This window comes from Saccoglossus kowalevskii, chromosome 13, assembly GCF_978046115.1.
Source record: "Saccoglossus kowalevskii chromosome 13, keSacKowa6.1, whole genome shotgun sequence".
In the NCBI taxonomy this organism is placed as follows: domain Eukaryota; kingdom Metazoa; phylum Hemichordata; class Enteropneusta; family Harrimaniidae; genus Saccoglossus; species Saccoglossus kowalevskii.
In genome coordinates, this window is record NC_140653.1 from 30867730 (window position 1) to 30890006 (window position 22277).

A 22277-nucleotide genomic window follows, 5' to 3' on the forward strand; every position below is an offset into this window, starting at 1 on the left:
TATGTATAGATCAAACAGAAATTATAAATACGAATACAAAAAATGAAATGAAAACGAAATAAAAAATAAATTGGAAAAACATTTCATGTAATTGGATAGAAGACACTTAACAATAACAAAAGGCATTCTTTATGGGAAAATCAATATACAGAATTAGAATTCAAAAAACTACATAATGGACATTGATAATATTGAACAGTTGAGCAAAGATTGATTAGGAAATGGGAAATTTCAGATTTAGTTTATCTTGCTATGCCAAGCTTGAAGTGTGAACCACAAATATATGACCAAGCACATTATACTAATTTTATCGCATACTAGTACCTCGTATTGAGCGGCCCCGTGACGCAATGGTGAGTGCGCCCTCACGCAAGGGCAATATTTTTATCAATCGCAACAAACGCGTCATTCTAGATTACGTTGTGTGTTTTGTATCTATATTGGGTGTTTGTTACTTTGTATTTGATTATCTGATTTTCTTTGTTAATTTTTGTTATTGCTTTGTAACTAAGACACATTATTTAAAACCAAAATAGAACAAGAAAACTACATAACAAATATGAAAAACAGTGAATCGCAAATCCTTAACAAAATTTAGACTTGGCAACCACTGTCTGAAAAATGAAACAGGCCGGCATACGGGATTAGATTTTAACGACAGAATCTGCAATATGTGTGACAATGACCATGTTCAAGATAAACATCATTTTGTCACAAAATTGTCCTCGTTACAATGAAATAAGGTTAAGACTTTACATTGTAGCTAATAAATGTATACCGAATTTTGACAAACCTAGTAATAAAAATAAATTCATATCATCACTAATTGATGAGAAAATGTCAATTCCTTTAGCACAATATTTAAAAAACTGTTTTAATACAAGACAGCAGCACCTACATAAACTAAGCCAGTAATTAACAAATTTTTATCATTTTTTTTCTTTATGCTTTTTTGTTTCTTTACTTTTCATGTAGTTATTTTTCTTTTACTAATATCTGATTTGTAACCCTTTTCATCCCCTTCGGGAGATGTTATGTGTTAATAAATAAATGTTTATTTTATTTTCGAAGGCATGATTAATAACCAAGACTAACAACACATGAAACAAGATGCTCAGTTTTCTAGATCAAAAACTGGTTAGCAAAAAATTTTGTTCGTTTTCTTTAATTTCATAGACTGAATATCTTCTTTCAAAGATTGGTGTATTATTTTACCTTCCCATTTCAATATGTAAGCGTTGGGCTCGTACCGTCAGTTTGATCATTATTTGCAAGTATTTCTCTGTTCGTTATTTTTATGGCTTGTGCCTTTGTCGTCATTGAGCATATTTTTTTTTTCTGGCATCGAGCTTCAAATCTTTCACAGATGTCTTCCATCCAATCTGATTAAAATCTGATGTAGTGTGCGGGCTTTAAGGATGAAGTAGACATAACAAGTATGTTATAGTTAGGCTTGATATTTTCATATAAGAATTGTCCTGAACTATAGTAAACCATATATTTTATGAAACCTATTATCTCACACTTTCTGAAATTCTGGGTAATTTTGGATAGAATTTAATGGTTATCACGTGACTGCTAAGTAAACAAACAAAAATGTTATTTCAAAAAAACGAGTACTGCATGAAACTGGAACTAGTTAGATGAGTAACAAACATCGTAATGTTAACCACAGGGTGTCCCATCCAATCGGGTGACAAGATTTTTGTCCAGCGAGATGCGTTTATTTCATGAGACCAGCTTGAAATGTTGGACCACGGTCACTGAATTACACTTAATTTACTTTTAGTTTATAACAAGATTTCTCGCCAACGATTATTGTTAGGATAAAACGCTCTCACCCGCATGTTTGACACTTTCGGTAGAACAGCCCATGCAAAATTCAAGCTAATGCGATACCCAGGGAACGCAGCGTACTCGATAATGTAGTTCACTAATTAGTCCGTTTTCATTTGGCAGAAACGGCAAATAACCTTTCCACTGAACAAACTGGCCAATATTTTCAGTTTGGGACGTCGTTAATTTTATTTTTTTATTACTTTTGTTATTAATGCCTTTTTATTTTATTATTTTACTTTGATTTTGATTTTGTGATATTTTTTAATTCCTCTCTACATACATCATCCTTGTTGGATTTGCAATTACCAACACTTCAAAAAATTAATACTAGATCAAAATAAAATAAAATAAATATACAAAAAACAAAACAAAACTAGAATCTTATTTTAATCAGATTGTCTTTCATCTTGCACAATTTGGTGTGTATTTTTTTCCATTGAAGCTGCGAAGAAACTCTTTGTATGTTTAAGGTAGAGATGCAGTTTATTTGGCATGCTTTTTAATTGAGTAATTAGACAATGAAGATAGTATTATATATCCAACATGTTATATATTTTCTGAAAGCTTATTATACAAATTTGTGAAACTTGTTTTTATTTTAAATATCCAGAATGCGTTTTTGATTTTGGGTTAAAAATATGCTTTTTTGGGCAAAAGTGGTTTAAAAAAAATTAGCTTAAAAACTTCAAGTCCGTTTGTGGGTAAAATTACATCACTGGATACCTTGGTATACTACTAATTCAAATGCGTCCACTCATCTCTCTAACGGCTTTCAAAATCGCACAGCATGACCTCAAATTTCACTATTTTCTATTTTTGTACAATTTATATATCTATATTAATTGCGGACTTGTTATTTTGGTTCCACTCGCTGTAATAAACTGTCCGGACGCATTTTGAAGGGGGAGCACCTTGTCAATAATATGTGAAAATTTCAAGGCAAATGGCCAAAGCGCCTATCAGCTATTTTAAATTAAAACCCAAGAATTCACCAAAAATAGAAGACGAGAAAAAAGCTAATTTGCATATTTGCGCGTTCAACCGGGAATTACTGCTTTGTCATACTTCGTCAGACTTTCTAGACTATTGAAATTGAAAGTTAACGTATAGACATAGACATTTGATGTAAAATCGTTGAATCAGAACAACTGATCTCGAATATATAAATCAGAAACACAACATTCGTACCAGTGTTTTGATGGGGTCGGTAAAAACACGTGGCAATGCCCAGTAAATATGACGTCATCTCATGAATTATTAATCAGGGGGCGGTCCTAAGAAGGTGACCTTTTATCACGACCAAAACATCATGGTTTCTCTTCCATGTATTTTCAATAAAAAATCTACGAGTATTTCAGAGCCTATGGTTTACCGTGAAGAGTACAAAGTGGGATATTAAATTATTTATCCTCGATGATTTTTATGTAGTATTAAGAACCAACTCCAGGAAGCGAACGCACAGTAATGAATAATCGCGTAACCCTACTTGAAACGCGAGGCACAGACGCTTTGTTCAGCGTTTCCAATCCTATTTTTCCCACTGCACCATATTTGTTAAAAGAAATATTTGAATTCTGTTCGTTTTTTAAGGAGGCAATTTTTTATTGTTTTTATTTTTTCCGATTTTGGTACGCCCTATTTAGGGATTTTCTAAGACAGTCGCAGACAATCAGCGCACGGATGCACATACAAAACATGCTGTTGTACTTAACAAAATTTCTGCACAGTACAGAGGGACTGGGTTAATTACTATATCAGACATCTTTAGATGTGTTCGCAATACACATGACTCAAAAAAGGTATTTGACTCATATTGAAACAGGCTTTTGAAGCTTTGTCTTTCAGGTCTAATTGTGCTTCATCTAATCTACAAGTTATATTGAAGTTTATTCCGAGACGTTAATCTTTATAACTCTTCATGTTTGATATCTTCTTTAAATTTGACTAGACGTTTGCCTTATTTCTTTATTGAATATTATTACTTTTGATTTATTATTAATAATGTCTAACTTCCACGTCTTACAGTACGATTGCAGGGCGTTGTTAGCCAGTTTTTGTCTCTGTGAGCAAAACGAGTCAATTGCAAACAATAGACTGGTTGTTTAACAGAGATGGTTGTTTATTGTACGAGGGATTTATATGTTAAGAGATACGAGATGTTTGCTGCCGCAAGTAAGAAGTAATCTAACCTAGATAGGACTAATGGTATATTTGTGGAAAAGTGAACTGAAGCTCGTCCCCATTCATTGTGAACCATACACCTGTGACCTTGAGGGATAAACAGAATGACTTGAAAACCAAAATAGTTATTTAAATGGCTGCCAAACGTACCTCCCCTTTTGTCTTTTGTTTTGTCGAGAATAGAGTTGAAGTATCTGCCAATCACTAAGTTATGCAAGTCGATTGATTTTATCTAATGGCGTAGTTCAGGAAAATATGTTCTTCTCTCGTATGGTCTGTACAGATGTTTAGACGTACATATATGATTAGAAAATCATAATCAATATCAAAAAAGTTACAATTAATCAGAAGTGTTCTACCGTCATCTCTAACACCAGTAAAAATGGCGTTAGATTGAACATCAGTGTGAAATACAAGTAGTATACAGACGCCTCTGATACAGAGGAAGTACCAAAACAGTGAAACAGTGGAATATTTTGCCTTTTCAAATCTTGTTCAGATGTTTATGGTATCACTTGTAAAGTGGATTTTCCAGGGTTGTATTGTGAACTGTATTTGTTTCAAGTTGCTTTGATAAGAAATCTCACGGTGGTATAACAAATGGACGGTCGGCATTCACATGCTCCATTTTGTACAAGTGACAAACCTCGAAACCTCCGACCCTGGGATTATTAAAAAGCGGACGTTTCGATCGCGGTTCTCATTAATTTAAATTGTTTAGAACACTCTAGAATGCACTATTTAAATCCCATCACCAACTTACATTCGCATATTCAACGCTGGCCTTATCCGCCGGTGATGAAATGTGAACGCAAAAACATGCAAGATTTCCCGAGAGTTATTATGACGCACTGATAGTCATCGCTGTTGTAACCCCTTTCCTATGCAAGTAGATGTTAACTTCTACAGACATTCAAAGTTTTAAAACGAGCTTCGCCATTGTTCAGCCATATAGATTCAATTGAGTCTATGGTTGAACCTCAGACAAGTTTTGTGACATTCTTTTTGTGTTGTTTATGTAACTGACCTTATTTTATATTACTTGTAACTCATTCTGTGTCAAAATATTCTATTCTATTCTATTCTATTCTATTCTATTCTATTCTATTCTATTCTATTCTATTCTATTCTATTCTATTCTATTCTATTCTATTCTATAACGTGGAATTTCTGACACAATTCTTTCTTTTGTGCTGTTTTTTGTTGTTTAACGCGTTCATACATGAGCGAGTGTGCAGAATAGCATGCACTCGAACGGGTATGCATGTTTCAATGGTCGAAGGGTTAATTTTAATAAGGCAGTGGCAGCGGCACCGGGGCCGGGGTCGCCCCTCCTCCGAAAAAAATGCGCGACGCCTAGGCGCGCAAGGGGTGGGGAGCAGATCCCTCCATGCAAAATTTCGTGCCCCGCCTCTGTAAGGGTAGGCGTTTCCTGAACATTTGTTTTAACGGTTGAATTTTTGAGGAATTTTGTCCCCCGGGGCAAGATTTCACCAAAAGCTTGTTCATCGTATACCCTTATGTAAAACATACAAGTTGCAGCCTTGACTAGGAGTATTCAGATAACTTCGATTGAAGATTGCGAGTAACAGGTTGCTTGTTTTGTCGTGTATGGCAATTTTTATCTTTATCTGTATTGTGTGTCAATCAATATTATTCTTTACAACTGGGTTAAGAATGCCTTTTTATTTGTTACCCTCATTGAGTGGCTCAGCCGTGTACTAAATGTGTAGATTGAATTTAAAACAATCATACATATATTTCCTCTCGGTATGATAGGAATTCGACTTTTCTTCATCGTGGTCACATGATACGAAGTTTGGCGCCAATGATTGTGAATAGTCGTCATTCCAGCTAACACGTGACTGGAGTATCACGCACGTGATTATCATGTAAATTTCTCTTTTATTGATCCTCGGCTTTGATATTGGAATTTTCCTTTCATGTCACCCATGTGATGTCATTGCGCATGCTCAGAATCAATTCCGCCTACCATATTTCACGCCGAGCGATCGACGGTAAAACTATCCAAATGAAAACTGTTGACGAACCGAGCAGTAAGCGGCCGAAGACCGACGGTGAAACAGACAAGAAAATGGCAGCTAAATCCACGTTACCCGATGACTTCAAACCACCCCCAGATCATTACTACAAGGGCATTCGTATGCTGGCAATCACGCCGGCTCCGACGTTTGATGCCATTCTAGAGATGGAGGTTCGTGAAGATGATATTTGGGTTGTAACGTACCCCAAAGCAGGTAGAGTAAAAGTTTGGTCTTTTTGTGTCGTGTCCTTGGCTTTGTGGGTGTGGTTGGGACAACATGACTGTACTTTCACTTCGAAAGTTCGGCTCACTGTATTCAATTTACCATTTTGTAAACATGTGACAGATGTACCCACCACTCTTACCCACGTGGTGGCAAACTCGTATCGCGTCGGTCATTTTTTTTGGACAAATCCTGAAACATTTTGCTACAATTTCTCAATGAAGTCACCCGTGACCGTAATCTTATGTCAATTAACTCCTGTCAATGTACGGGAACTAAGAGATACGTGAACAAAACAAATACCATTCTTGACACTTCTTATCTTAGTATATACCGCGTTTTTACGTCTGACCAAACTCCTTGCATTCAATATCAAACATTTCCTCGTATAGTATTGTCCCTTTTTATATGCAAAAAATATATAAATACTAAACAAAAGGGCGTGTTTCATTTGTACTTGGGTAGTTACTTGGTATTTTTGTATTGTTCGTGTTTATGCGTGCTACTTCGCTAGGCGTAGTCGTGTTGACCGGCTACTGCATGATGGAAAATTCTGTTCCGATCGTAACACGTGTGCTCTCAACATGTGTTAGTTATGATACACATGTACTGCAATGATTCAACTGATCCGTTAATGTTAGTGTATTCCAGAAACTAACTACTATATTGAACTAAATAAATTGTACGCTTTTTTTATCCATTCATAAAACAAAATCTATACGAACACATTCAATTTGTTTAATATTATAATGAAGTTTGTAAAGGCCATGGTATAATAAAGAACTTAGGGGGTTTGTAAAGACCATGGTATAATCAAGGACTTAGGGTGTTTGTAAGGCTATAATATACATTAGTTATATGTAGTGCATGTTGATATGCTCTGGATTGGGATTTTTTAAAATTTCAAATAATTGAATACAGTAGTGGAATTTGTCATAAACTAAAAACACTAATTACTAATGTATTATATTCGCTCTATTAAAAGCAAATCTCTAATAGGGTTGCATTTGAGCCAAGTTGTTTTAGTTCACTAAATTCATTCATTTATACATATATACATTTATATCATAAATTTTAGAAATTAGTTCTTTTCCAGTCAAGCTGTTGTAAATGGCGCCCACCATGTTCTGATGAAGTTAATTTTCACTGATCTTTAGGTTACTACATAGCCATAAATTAATATCCAACTCAGAATACTATGCTTTAATAGTGTACCACCAATGAACATAAATTAATCTGTTGGTTCCCTGATATGTAGTTTTTATAACTGCATGCAGGGTTTTTTCTAAAAACAACTGCAAGAGCACTGCAATTCAGCGGCGAGTTTTTGATAATTAAAATTACTATCAGACAGGTCACAGTTGAAGACTGGCCACATGTGATCCCTGGTCAATCAGAATTTTATGGTTGCCAGAGAAGGGGCGCATGGCCATGGCATGAGGGTGCTGCGCTGTTGTACTCAGAATAACTCAAATGTAGCACTGGTAACATACATAAAATTAAAACTATGTGGCTAATATAATACAATGAAAATGTCAGGAACATTAAAAAAATGTTACTTTTGTTACGCATGGTTTAAACTATGGTTATAAAGGACACAATGGTTATAAAAGACATGGCTATTTATATTTAAAGTTCCTGTGTACTGTAGCTTCCACGATTGATGTCAACTCTTGTAGTGTTTTGAGTGTCAAACACGGTGTTTGTATCACCAATCTGAAAACTATATCAGTATTAACACAAGTAGTGGGTAAATAAATTGTTGACACTTTGTGATAAGTACCATCTGTCATGTGACCAATTATAGGTATGAAATTTGTGTGAGGGGGGGGGGGGGTGGTTAATCATTCAAAGTTCAATTTACCGCTATTTAAATAAATACCCTGCTATATTAAATGTGGTTCAGTTTGATTAGGGTTCTTGTATACATGTATAATTGCATCTTGTGTAAAGATGCAAGAGTTCAAAAGTCAAAAGAAAGTGTGTAATTGCTTTCTAAGCAGATGTCATGCCCTATTCTTATTGCTCATTATTTGTTTAGAGCCAGTCAGTGTAATCGTGTTACTACTCTTTCTCCCCATCCAGTGTGGGGTTGATTATGATACACCATGATGTGATAATGTGAAGGTGTACGAACCACAAATCTGGTCGAAGTACTTGGCAAAATTGCTTTTTTTTTGATGATCAGAATCAATACATGGAGTACTATATGTTTCTATTGCAAGCAATTGTGAATATTCGTGGAATAGGATTTCAGCATTAACTAATTGGACAAGATTTAAATATTATTCTCGTCTGTTTTAAACTCGGACGTTGGTTTATTGGATAGTGTTTATAATTTCCCAGTATGCATTGGAGCAATCCCAGGGACTACAGAGCTATGCTTTAATGGTTATAGGGTTGGTATGCATGTCTTGAGTTTAAAACTTTCTTGCTTGGATGCATGTCAATGACTGCATGTCAAAGACTGGGCAAGTCAAGACTGTAATAAATGGCAAACACTTAAAATAAGCTTTGAGAGGACACTAATTAACACCATGGAGCTATCTTGTTTTAGCACCATTATACCATCAATGGATGTCTGAATTGACTCGTTAACATTTTAATTTTACTGTTCAACCTGACCAAATCACCCATCAACTAATAAAGTACACAGCAATATGTCAGTACAACTGATGTAATTAGTAATGTTACATTTTATAAACAAAAATCAAAGGCCACCACATTTTCGTTTGTGTTCTAAGTCACCTACAAATATTTTTTTTGAAGACCTTTCTCCAAAGCAGTTAACGAGCTGCAATTTCTGGTCACGTGACATCTAAAGTATGCATGAATTAAAGAGACTTCTGTCCAGCAGCATTCAAGGTGACCTTGCTTATCAAGTGTGCTTGTTTGGATCTAACTTTTCTTTTCTTTCATCTATGTGAAGTAAGTTTAGTATAGCACATTTGCATTTAATTTGGATTTTTAAACTTCCTCAGAAGTCATTCAAAATGTAAAATTCAAAATGTACCTTGTGTCTATTACGGTGAAATATAATTTGATATTCTGATACAACTTGGTATTGAGTAAAGTGATATTACATTATTTCCTGCTTTTTTCACAGGTACAACATGGGGTCAAGAGGTCACATCTGTGATTGTTGAAGGAGCCGATTTGGAGAAAGTAAAAAGTAAGCCACTATTGCAGAGAGTACCATATTTGGAGCTGGGACCGCTTGGTCCACAACCAGCCTCTTACAAGATGGTTGAAGAGTTGCCGTCACCACGTCTTATTCGAACACATTTACCATATCATCTGATGCCTAAGCAGTGGTTTGAGAAAAAACCAAAGGTACAAATTGTATTTATAGTTATTACCCATCATGCCTTGAATGTTATTGCCCATCATGCCCTAATATTGCCTTAAATTAGTGAAAGATTGACAGTACTGGAAACAGTATAAGCTTTGTTCACTTTTTCTTCATTCCCTTCCAAACCAGCAGCCAGGAGACAAGCCCTAAAATATCTTGCTTGTACAATCACACAAACATCACTGCATGTATCAGCTGGGGATGTATTCAAGTACATGTAGTAAAAATTATGTGGAAAGTGATTGTTTCACGACAGAAAACATGTATAGCCTTGCAGTGCATGCTGGGAAATGCCTCTTCCTTCCTTTCCTTAATACATGTTTTTGCAAAAATAATCCTCCATCCAATTTAAGTGCCCGAATAATGCAACAAAATATGTATAGTGAAATGTTCATGTAGTTAACGTTTTTGAGGTGCGTTTTTCTGATTTCTGATCTGACATGGAGCTTGTTGTCAAACAAACCATGGCCTAGTTTAGACTAAATTTATGCAAAATTTTATTTTTTGCCTAGTATTTTATGGTGCTAAAATTTACCTCTAGGTTTACCTGTAAATACCCATGAATATATTCCCTGGCTTGAAAATATGCTGAACTATGTTTTGGTTCAGAAAGCATGCCTCTGAGGGCTGCAATGCTTCAAATAATATCATGTATTTAAACATTGTGGGGGTAACTGTGACAAGCCTGGGGCAGAAAGTGTCCTATTTAACTTACAAATGACTTGCAATTAGTAGTTTTATAAACAATGGGTACCTGATAATTTACTGTCAGTGTCTTTAAAACAACCTTTTTTTTCTATTCCCTGAGGTGTGACTATATTTTTATGGAAATCTTGACATCTAGATATACCATAATTGCTGCATTTACACAACTGCATTTTTTCATAGCTTGGGGTTGAGCTCTGATAGGATTCGCCTCCAACCATGGTAACGCACTGGGGCCCAATGACCGGGCCAAAATCTGTGACTCCATGTACATGCAACTATCTCGTCCCACCAATGACTACTTGAGTATGTTGGCAAAATGCGGACAACTGTAGATAAATAAATGCATTGTGGGAAGGGGCTTCTGCAAGTCTAAAATCTAAAAAAAAGATGCTAAAAACAGAGACAAGACTTGAATTTGAATAATTTAGTGACAGCGGAGTTGACTTTTAGTAGAATTAGTAGTGTTCAGCGCTACAACAGATTCTTTCAGCGATTTCCACATAGTTTATGAGTATGACTATGTTTTGCCATGCCCATATATAATGAAAATTAGGGATATCCTGGAAGAAACTGTGCAAGCCTCACTGTCTACAAGCATTGTATAATAACAAGACTGTTTCCTATTTCAGACATTGTATGTGGCTCGCAATCCAAAAGACACTGCAGTTTCTGGATGGCATTTTACGAAAATCAACCACTTTTTTGTAACATATGAAACATTCTCAGACTTCTTTCCCAAATTTGTGGAAGGGGATGGTGAGTAGTTGCCATAGTTATAAATCTATTATCATATTTGCAAGTCTTAAAAAATGCACGTTATGATCAGTGCTTTCCACAAGGAGTTTTAGTTAGGTTGCCTGCACACCCAGGACTATGCTTCGACTTTCTATGACAAAAATATCACTTTTTGTATTTTTTCCAGTCATTTATGGTTCTTGGTTTGACCACAATAAAAAATGGTGGGAACACCGGCATGATCCAAACATCATGTTTGTCAAATTTGAGGACATGAAAAAGGTAAGATACCCATGGATGCTTTTATTGCCCATATTGTTGGAATGCCAATTTAGAGCGTAAAGTTTTTATTTTGAACTATGTAGAGGGCAGCAGACACTTGCGAGTGCCATGAATGTTGTGTTCTCAACAATGTATTATAACCAACAGAATTGAACATGGATGAATGAATGACCTTATCCATGACCACAGTTCCTAAAAATGAAGAATTTACAATTTTTTTTACAGGATTTGAGAGGAGAGATGATTCGTATGGCTGACTTTTATGGATATCCATTGCCAGTTGACAAGATTGATGCCGCTGTTGAGCATTGTACCTTTGATAAAATGAAGAAAAATCCCATGGCCAACTATTCCGGAGCTCATTTTATCAACCACAAGAAAGGACAATTTCACAGAAAAGGTACTGTAAAACAGCTTTATTTTGTGATAATATTAATGCATGTCAATTCACATTTTGGATGTCACACATTTTAATAATTTTTATTATTCTCTTGAATCTACTCTTGTGTTAAATTGCATTGTATACTTTGTTCTATTGTCAAATTCAATAGTTGTATATCAAGGAAAGAAAATCTCTTGAAGTTCAGAACAGATTTTGTGCCAATGTATAAACGTATGTTTGATTACTTTCAGGTGAAGTCGGAGACTGGAAAAATCATTTTAGTGTAGCACAGAATGAACTGTTCGATGAATTATATCAAGAGAAAATGCGAGGCACTGGTTTGACCTTTGATTGGGAGTTGTGATATGGCAGCCATTTTGTTTCTGCACATGGGATTTCTGCTGAATGTGGGGAAAATGAACTGCTTGCCAATATAGAATGCCATTCTCGATTTGGATCATGTTACAAAATAAATCACATATTGGCATTATGGCAGCAAGTTGGTTATTCCTACCTGTTGACCAATATAATGGCTTTGTGGTGTCGTGCGTTGTATAGTCATTCTTCTACTAATGTTACAATATTACCGGTACTTATACCAAAGGTCACTATATTTATTTTGACTGTAATAGCAACAACCAAATATGTCTAACCACATCTGTGAAATAAGTTCATGTCTGTGCTGTATGTGTGATTTGTTAACTTGAAATTTTAAACAGAATATTGCGTGTACAAATCTGTTTTTATGTCAGTTTTGTACCAAATATTTATTGCACTGTTACAGCTGTCATATCCAGGATATTTTTATTTTGTAATAACTAACATTTGAGTATTGTTATAACCCACATACCAATATTGTGATATTTGGGAATAAAATCCAAGTGTAGACTCGATTGTTTTGTTTTGTTATATGGATGCAAGGCATGTTTGTAAAATGATTTGCTATGCAAAGGAGCTGGTCCCAAAGCCATCTCTCAGACAAGCATTGACAAATTGCTTTCAAACCCTAATACATAGGACAATAAATAACTTTTTTGTCCGTTAAACATGACTGACTGATGTTGACATGCATTTATTTAATGATCCAATTTAAGATGGCCAAATGGCAGCCATTTTAGCGCTAAAAATCAAGAGTTTCTGCTTTGTGTGTACACATTTCATTCAATCTTTGATGCATTCAAAATGGCCAACTGGTACAGATGCTGATTTGTTTTCAAGATGGAAAAATAATTGAATGTTCACAATACTTCAAAATCTAGCATTTATTCCTTTCCTGATGGGCATCTTTCTATGAACACATTTTATTAGTCCCCGTTCGGACGCAGTCCGAAAACGTGGACTTATGTTTTGCCCTGTGTGCGTCCGTCCGTGCGTCCGTGATCACCTGTATCTCAAACATGCATGGACCGATTAAGTTCAAACTTCACTCATACATCACACATTATATGGGACATATGCACATGCATTTTTTTCATGATCCGATTAACGATAGCCGAATAGCGGCCATTTTAAGGCCGAAAATGCATCAAAATCGCACATTTTCACCATTCCGAACCCGGATCTCAGTTATGCATGGACGGATTTTGTTCAAATTTGGTACATCCATTAAACATAATAGGACCTTGATGCACATCATTTTTTTTTTTGGATCGGGTTCGAAATGGTGGCCATTTTGTTTTAAAGAATTCAGTTCTGGATTCGTATCTGAGACATGCTTGGATTGATAGAGTTCAAACTTCACACACACAAGGTACATCATGTCACAAATATGTATGTGCATTTGTTTCATGATCTCATTAACGATGGCCAAATGGCGGCCGCTTTAAGGCCGAAAATGCATTGAAATCGCACATTTTCACCATTCCGGACCCGTATCTCAGTTATGCATGGACGGATTTCATTCAAATTTGGTACATACATTAAACATAATAGGACCTTGATGCACGTCATTTTTTTTTCGGATCAAGTTCGAAATAGCCGACTGGCGGCCATTTTGTTTTAAAGAATTCAGTTCTGGATCCGTATCCGAGACATGTCTGGATTGATCAAGTTCAAATTTTGTTCAAATTTGGTACATACATTAAACATAATAGGACCTTGATGCACGTCTTTTTTTTTTTTTTTTTTCGGATCAAGTTCGAAATGGCCAACTGGCGGCCATTTTGTTAAAGAATTCAGTTCTGGATCCGTATCCAAGACATGTCTGGATTGATCAAGTTCAAACTTCACACACACATGGTACATCATGTCACAAATAGATATGTGCATTTGTTTCATGATCTGCTTAACAATAGCGGAATGATGGCCATTTTAAGGCCGAAAATGCATCAAAATCATGTATTTTCACAATTCCAGAACCGGATCTCAGTCATGCATGGATGGATTTTGTTCAGATTTAGCACAATGTGTTGTATGTATGCAGGTGCATTTCGGTCATGATCTGCTTTGAATGTATATGTCACTCAAATATGAACTGAACGGGGACGTGTCATTGACAATGACTTGTTCAACTTTGGTATGTACGTTAAACAAAATTAGACTTGCAGTTAGATTGAAATTTACAATGGTGCATTTATTACTTTAAAGTGCCAGTGCAATGCCCTCCCACACCTTTCCCATTTTAGATCGGTGTCCCACTGAAATGGGCAGTTATTGGGTTTTTTTTTGCTGAAAATGATTACTCGTATCCAATTAAATTAGAGATATTTCTCGTGTAACTGCTAGAAATTGGATGAACAAGACGTACAATAATTTTCAACATCATGCCTTGCCCTGTTCAACTACCCAGTATATTTGGACAATTGTATTTGTTTTGTATTTTTACTCAGAACTAGTTTTGAAAACTGAAATTGTTAGAACTAAAGATTCATGAGCATGGCCGAATGTTAGCAAGCTTCAGTCTTGCGTGATGTTGGGCACGTAAATATTAAAGCACACCGAATGATAGAAAAAAAAATGAAATGCCAGTAGTTCAAATCAATTGCATTTCATTTTTAATGGGCCATGTGTATATTGCTAGACCATGATTCTTCTGCTTGTGATAATTAAACATTTGTCACTAACTAGCCTAATATCCTTGTTCGTTCATTAACATCTGAAATAGGATATTAAAATTTATGTACATTCTTAATTTGTTCCCAATAAAATATAAAGCCATTTGTTTTGCATTTAATCTTGGTAATAGCATCGATTTATCAGTACATTTTTAATGAAGTATGAAACAATTAACCTGTCATCCTTTATATAATACAAGCTTTTCTGTAAAGCCATATAATTGAAACAAATGTTAATTTACTTACAAAATGTATCAACAGATGGCGAAAAATGTTTGATTGCAATAATCAACTAAGATGTCGGTATAAGTTTCATTGTCAAACAGCAATTATAGAATCGTCTTTCATCACGCCCTCTTGTGGCGGATTATAACTGTGCCCTTGTTTTTAGGGGTGTACGAGACCAAGATGCTCTGGATCTCCAGAATGAATTATTGATTCAGTAGATCGAGAATGTATGCAATTAAAACAATTATTTATTCTCATTGCTACCTTGAGGTAGATAGGTGCCTTAGCCCTAAAATTAGTTGCCAATCGAATTTGATGATTTTTGCTGTACTTTCTAAACACAAAAATCAATTATAGTTTTCAACGCCTGAATTTCAAATAAATTACATCACATCTTATTCTAGATAAATACGTTTTTAAAACTTAAGCAAAATACGAATAATTTTAATAACACATAGACAAACGCTTTGTGACTTATTTTCTGTGACTTCATTCGTTTCTCACAGCATGGTATCACAGAAAATAATACAGTTTAGAAAAATATTTGTGCACTACATCACAACATGTATTGAACTTGTACGGCGATTTCACACGTATCGTAAATTTTCGGAATTGCAAATGAAATGTTTTTGTTTTTTTACGGGCGATTTAAATTTTACTGCTGTGTAAGATTTGTCATATTATCGTCATGTGTACACTGTTTTTTGAAACGAATCGCTTGTTGAATCATATTTTTCCACTTCGTCAAAAATAGTGTTTCAAGTTTTAACCACGAGTCACTGTGTCAGATCTGTCTACACGTAGAACGTGGAAGCAACATTCTTTATCATATCAACCCATCAATGCAGTTTCCATTCATTAACTACCATCAATTGGTAAGGTACAACGCGTAGATAGTTGTATTGAACGTCCGTACCAGACAACGCATAACGAGTTGTATTGGACATCTGTACCAGACAACGCATAACGAGTTGTATTGGACATCTGTACCAGACAACGCATAACGAGTTGTATTGGACATCTGTACCAGACAACGCATAACGAGTTGTATTGGACATCTGTACCAGACAACGCATAACGAGTTGTATTGGACATCTGTACCAGACAACGCATAACGAGTTGTATTGGACATCTGTACCAGACAACGCATAACGAGTTGTATTGGACATCTGTACCAGACAACGCATAACGAGTTGTATTGGACATCTGTACCAGACAACGCATAACGAGTTGTATTGGACATCTGTACCAGACAACGCATAACGAGTTGTATTGGACATCTGTACCAGACAACGCATAACGAGTTGTATTGGACATCTGTACCAGACAACGCATAACGAGTTGTATTATTGAGTTATTTTATGGTTATGTTTTCTCGTAACTCGGAATACCATCACATTTTGTGAGCTTAATTTGAATGGTTAAAAGAAAATTATTATTCTTTAAAATACAGATTATACAGATATATTCTTTATATACAGAGATAATTCAAACCAATATTGTATGTTTAAATGGGAGTCGTATGACTTCAATAAACCATCCTGGTGGAAATAAAATTTTGGCACATAAGCAATGGCCGATTTGAAGGATAATACACCATGGGGTATTTGCTCACTCTCATTTATACTACTATATATAAGATACGTCTCCTTTTTGTTTTTTGGTGTTTTTTTTTAAATAAAATATTTTATTTTATTGTATTAATAACAAAAGCCATGTCACCGCGAAACAAGCTACATTTCAGCTAAATCAAGTGTAATTTCTAACACAATCCTAACATATAAATCTTGTATGCCAACTTACTAGATTGTGCGATTACTACCCTCTTATAAACATGGCATATACGTCAACAAGTACTATCACACCATTTTAAATTAAAACGCGGTAGTCGTCGCGCTGCGCATGTGCGAAATATATGGGTCTCATATAAACAAAGATGGCGACTTTGACTGAGACGTTTCCAAGCTTTAATTAGGTAATTTTCATGTTATTCGAAGGTATCAGGGAGTCACCGGTGGTAATCAGTGCAAGTCGCGCCCAGGTCAAACTTCATACTTGTGATTTCCATTTGAAGAGCGCATTGGATTGTGGGAAAATCAATGTTTATCAACACAAATGTCGCACATGCGCAGCGCGACGACTACCGCGCTTTAAGTATCTTGCAATATATCGCACACATTGTTATACTCACTAACTAACTAACGCCATTGAGGGCGGTATTTAAAATAAAATCGCTTCATTTAGCTGTCTTCCTTAAATGATTCGTAAGCTTGAAACAAAATAATATCTCTATTTTATCTCCATTTCGCTATCACTGACACGTACATTTGTTATCCACATATATTTCACTCAATAGACAACACAAAGTTGCAGGATATTCATTATCCGTAACATAAAGTTTGTAAAAGAGTTATACATTATATAAAAGATTCACCAACAGATTCACCAACAGAACTAGATGAACACATTTTACAAATAGTTACTTGAAGATTACTGCCGCGATGTTGAATGAAAATACGAAGCTTAATAATATGACAGAACCTCACACCCTCCCCGTGGCTTTCGTTGCGTATGGAAGTTATTTTCACGAGTGATGCGGTGTATCCTGCGGCCGTACTTTCACGAGCGAAGCGGGGAGGGTGTGGGGTTCTGTTATTATTACATATGTTCCATACTTGATTATTTCGTACTAAAGAAAGAACGTGCAAACCGAGACGGAATTTAGGTCGGGGAACCCCATTGCCCATTAATATGTTTCAATATAATTGTTACGCCCTAGCAGCGCGTGTCAGTGTAGAACGCGCCCGGAGAACGCGTGTCACTGTTTGTATCATGAAATTAAAATAATCAGACGTCTAATCTGAGTCACTGTCCGAATAAATAACTCATTGACGTTTAGTTGGGGACACGACAGAAGCAGAACTTGAACTGGACGACTATGATACACAGTTTATGTTGAAGTTAAAAGTTCCGCAAACATGCCGTACAACTGCGGTACTCCACTGACGGGATGACTTTCGTCGACAGCGGTTGTCGCTGAGCTGCACGCTACAACTTCGTGTGCGATGTTGCTTGCTGGTCGTGGATTGACTGAGTCTTGATTACCGGTTAAAATGTTGCTCTTTTGGCGTTGGTAATTTTTATTTGGAACTGAGTAACGCCGCAACGTCGCCAGCAGAAACCTGGTATCTCGATGCTGATGGTTGCAGCTGCATAGTAATCGCTGATTTTACTGCTGGTGGATCTTCTGAGAGCCCTTCAAGGTTTATAAAACTCAGTTTCCAGGTGGTCAACATACATTAAGTTCTTCCAATCGTAGTATTCCATGTGATGTACACCTGACATGCCAAAAATGTTGTTGAACGATTTGAACTGGATAAAAGTAGCAGACGAAAATGTGTTTACAAAATAAAAATAGTTCGGTAGCCAATGAAAATACCATGTTCATTTGCATATCGACCGTGAAAATACCGAAAACATTATTGCGTGGGTGATATGCAAATTAGTTTGGGCCAAAATAAGTGACTGCCTAAAAGTACCATTACTGTTGTTCAAATTTCATTTCATTCGGCAAGTATATTCATGTACCCCAAGGGGAAAATATACTTCTAAATATTGTTTATTTCGAAAAACTGTACTCCTGAAGGGACTACTTTGTTTGCTCTCAGACCTCATTTGCATATGGGTTGTGGAAATACCGATTTTGATTTCATGGACGAATCAAAATAAACTGCAGTACATATGTAATAAATGGAATTATTAAAGCATACAATGCTGAAATGATGACAACTATTGACACAATGCAAAATTTATGAAAAAAAAATAACAGAATGATTACCTGCAAATGTCTAAAAATGATATAAAAATAATGTAAATATAGGCAAATGTATGAATTTTACAAAACTATAAAACTGTTTAAATTTTAACAGTGATTTAACTTCACATTTAGGAGTTTGTAGTGTCCATTCATTTGACATATTGCTAACTGAGAGTACTGTTTATGTGGTCATTATTTGATGAACAAATATCCACTCAAACTACCATTCAAATGCTATGCTTGAAAAATAGCTTATCAATGTGGGACTTTCATTGTGTACTAAATTATTCGGATTTTCGTGGATCGTGAACTGCCTTAATTGCAGCTCCACTCACACCTGTCACTGGCTTCGCAATCACTTGTTCTACTGCTCTCTTGGTTGCATATCGTTTGACACCGCCGCCCCCTACTTCTTTCATACTTTCTCCAACGGCCTTACGGGCTGCTGTTTTTCCAGCAGTGGCAGTGGTTCCCGCACAAATACCTCCCAATGCCCCATCTATGGCTATTTCCGCAATGAAGTTACCAGCATGGAAATCATGGTAAGTTCCACCTGAGGTCTGAAATTCCTTGTCGTTTGCATGATTGATGCCTTTCTCTGAGCATTGACCAGCAGTACTTCCAAGAGCTGCCCCTGCCACTGCACCTAGAATCGAAATCATGAGTCAAACAGTAAGTGAAACGATGATATACAGACTGGGGCTGAATTTGCTAAAATGCTAGAAAGAGTACGTACTGATGAAAATGTTGTATTGCAAGATGACCAGCTGTAGAGTTAGTGGGAGACTCCGGTACCCTAATTTATGGCAAATACAACACCCTGATATCTGGGAAGTATGGGATAAAAGTAGACGAGGGAACAAACATTATGGAAAAAAAGATTAACAAAATTAACCGTATGAGTGGATTATCGTCAAGAAAATTAAATAACTTGAAACAGTTGTTTAACACAACTTCCAAAAATCATAAAATAAGAATGTCAAAGCAATTTCTTTTTTTCAATTTTATAGTTTGGACCTGTGCGCATGTCCAAAGTGAGATATTTGAAACATACCGGCTGGTCCTCCAAGTAAAGTGCCGCCAATCGCCCCCGCTGTGACCAAAGACGACTTTGTACTGGCAGCACATGCTCTTCTGGCCCTCTGCAAATCCTTTTCATCTCCCGTTACTGCCGCGGCAATTCCATGGCCGGCAGATGCAATGTATCCGACACCTAGAAGCAAATCACAACATCACGTAAATATCTCTTGCACATATGATTGTTTATATGATAAATTAATAATCTACAAACTGTTCAACAAGTTTTGTAGTATTCTGAGTGAATATCAACTTTAAAGATGCAATATGGGCGAGAAATATAATATTCAATATCGTTGTTTCATACTGCATATGAACTATAATTTAGTATGAACTGAAAACGTTGTTCTCGTAGCTTACATCTGGATATTTGTTTGACGACGCAACGAAAATGTCCAATACGCATGCGCACTGGTTGTTTTGGTACGTAATAATGATCACTGCACATGCGTATACGTGTTTTTTTTATTTTTCATCTAACGTACACTGTTGTGTGCACTACAAACGTAACATTTTAAGGTAATGATCAATCATAACCCAATTACGTCTACAGTATGGAATATCGAACATCAATACTGAAAAATAGACATTTTCGTTCATCCACGTGAGAACTACGCATGCCCACGCACCTGGTATGCTTTCTGCAAATTTTGTGATTTCTCCGTCTGCTCCCCAGGCCTTTACCGCGTTAGCATGTATTTTTTCCGCACCCGCTTCTGTCCATCTATTCACATCGTCACATAATCCCAAGGTTGCTATGCAGGCCACCCCGCCAACAAAAGATTGACCTATTCCTTCGAAAAATTTGCCAGCCATCTTTCACTTATATTCCCAGTGTCAATTGCTCTGTAACAAGAAAAAAGAAAGAAATTAATTTATTTTGGAATTCCTGATACGAAATTAATATTTGTCTTGCATGCGTCATCTTGTATACATAATACAAATAGCGAAATCAAGTCATCATAAAATTTGCAGTTTATTACACTGACAATGTTGCCGTTGACCATTTCCAATCGCAATTTGACGTTCAATTTATTATTTTGAGTTTAATATTAAATGTGACATTTAGAAAAAATAATATGGAAGTATAGGATAGGGTGGTAATGAATGGAAAGAACCAGCCACTGGAATAGAGTAACTCGCTGTTCGTTCTCTTGTCAAGCTCATGCAGATATTTTAACATAGTAGTAGCAGTTGTTGGAGAATAGTTTTTATAGAAATAATATTTTCAAATTGTACAGAAAAAATACTTATTGAAGTTGGAGAAACATGTACAACAACATTATACAGTTATTAGGATGTTGTCGTTGGTCACAATTTCTCTAAACATACCTTTTCAGTTTCAGGAACGTAATATATACAACTTTCCAATCAAAACCGATTTTAGACTGTGTTAAGTTCCAGTCAGACGAAATATCAGAAAACTGAATACAGCAGTTATGCTTAATAGTGTTTTCTATGTAAGTATGTATACCACTTACCTTTTATGTTAAAAGTCAACTGTCACCAAGGTGACGATTCCCCCTTTTATATAGGTAAACGCATTCATAAACCGGTGATATTTTTAATCCTATGACTGCCTTGTTTCTTGTAGAAAGTGAAAGTGATTCAAGTTCTGAGTGGAATTGGATAACTCGTTGTGTTCATGGGAAATACTCTGAGTCACCAACGGTGGTAAAGCGAAAGCATGTCACTGCGTTAACAATCTCCAGCCATTACAATACCTACACGTATGACAGTATGTGGGCGCCACGTACTCTTGGTTACATTGCTTCTCTCAAATGTGTGCGTGATGGTTTTTTGGAAATATTTTTTTCGGTAATTTCCCCTTTAGTCTGTTTCCCCGTCTGCCCATTTTGTTACGATAGTGAAGGCAGTTGAAAATTGAGTATATATATATATATATATATATATATATATATATATATATATATATATATATATATATATATATATATATGACAATCGAACGGGGTTGTTTTACAGTAAACAGGAAATGAACTCTGCATGAGCCCAACTAAACAACCACAACTAAACAACCACAAACTCTTAACCTCCGGGTCGAATGCTGAATCCGACCCCGACACAATGTGACCTCTAGCGTGAAACGACAAATGTATTATTCACAGCGACGTACTGTTACTGATTAGTAAAAACCCAAAAAACTATGACAACACGAGATTCGGGTCAACTTTGTTTAATGAATTCAAACAATGTATACTAGTAGTAATTTGTAATAGAAAAGTTCAAAAAATGCCGGAATCATTCTTATTGTGAAAAAGATAAAATTACGTGCGTTAAGCCACTGCTTTTGTATTTGCTATTATTGTGGTACCGGCGAAGATAAAAACCATTA

At 35.9% G+C, this 22277-nt stretch overlaps 2 protein-coding genes across 2 annotated transcripts; one reads left to right on the plus strand and one right to left on the minus strand.

Annotated features, from left to right (window-relative positions):
• Positions 1-6056: 6056 nt before the first annotated feature.
• Positions 6057-12639, plus strand: LOC100313556 (aryl sulfotransferase). Its single transcript, NM_001168033.2, has 6 exons — positions 6057-6278; positions 9394-9620; positions 10977-11103; positions 11270-11364; positions 11590-11764; positions 11998-12639. Exons 1-6 carry the CDS (start codon positions 6116-6118, stop codon positions 12108-12110), a joined length of 900 nt encoding a protein of 299 aa, NP_001161505.1. The 5' UTR covers positions 6057-6115; the 3' UTR covers positions 12111-12639.
• Positions 12640-17292: 4653 nt separating this feature from the next.
• LOC144353814 (uncharacterized) lies at positions 17293-21601 on the minus strand. The gene is made up of 4 exons (XM_078010098.2): positions 21403-21601; positions 20551-20767; positions 19899-20057; positions 17293-19490 (listed from the first exon to the last, which is right to left on the minus strand). The coding sequence occupies exons 2-4, from the start codon at positions 20735-20737 to the stop codon at positions 19129-19131; spliced, it is 708 nt and encodes a 235-aa protein (XP_077866224.1). The 5' UTR covers positions 20738-20767; positions 21403-21601; the 3' UTR covers positions 17293-19128.
• Positions 21602-22277: the final 676 nt, after the last annotated feature.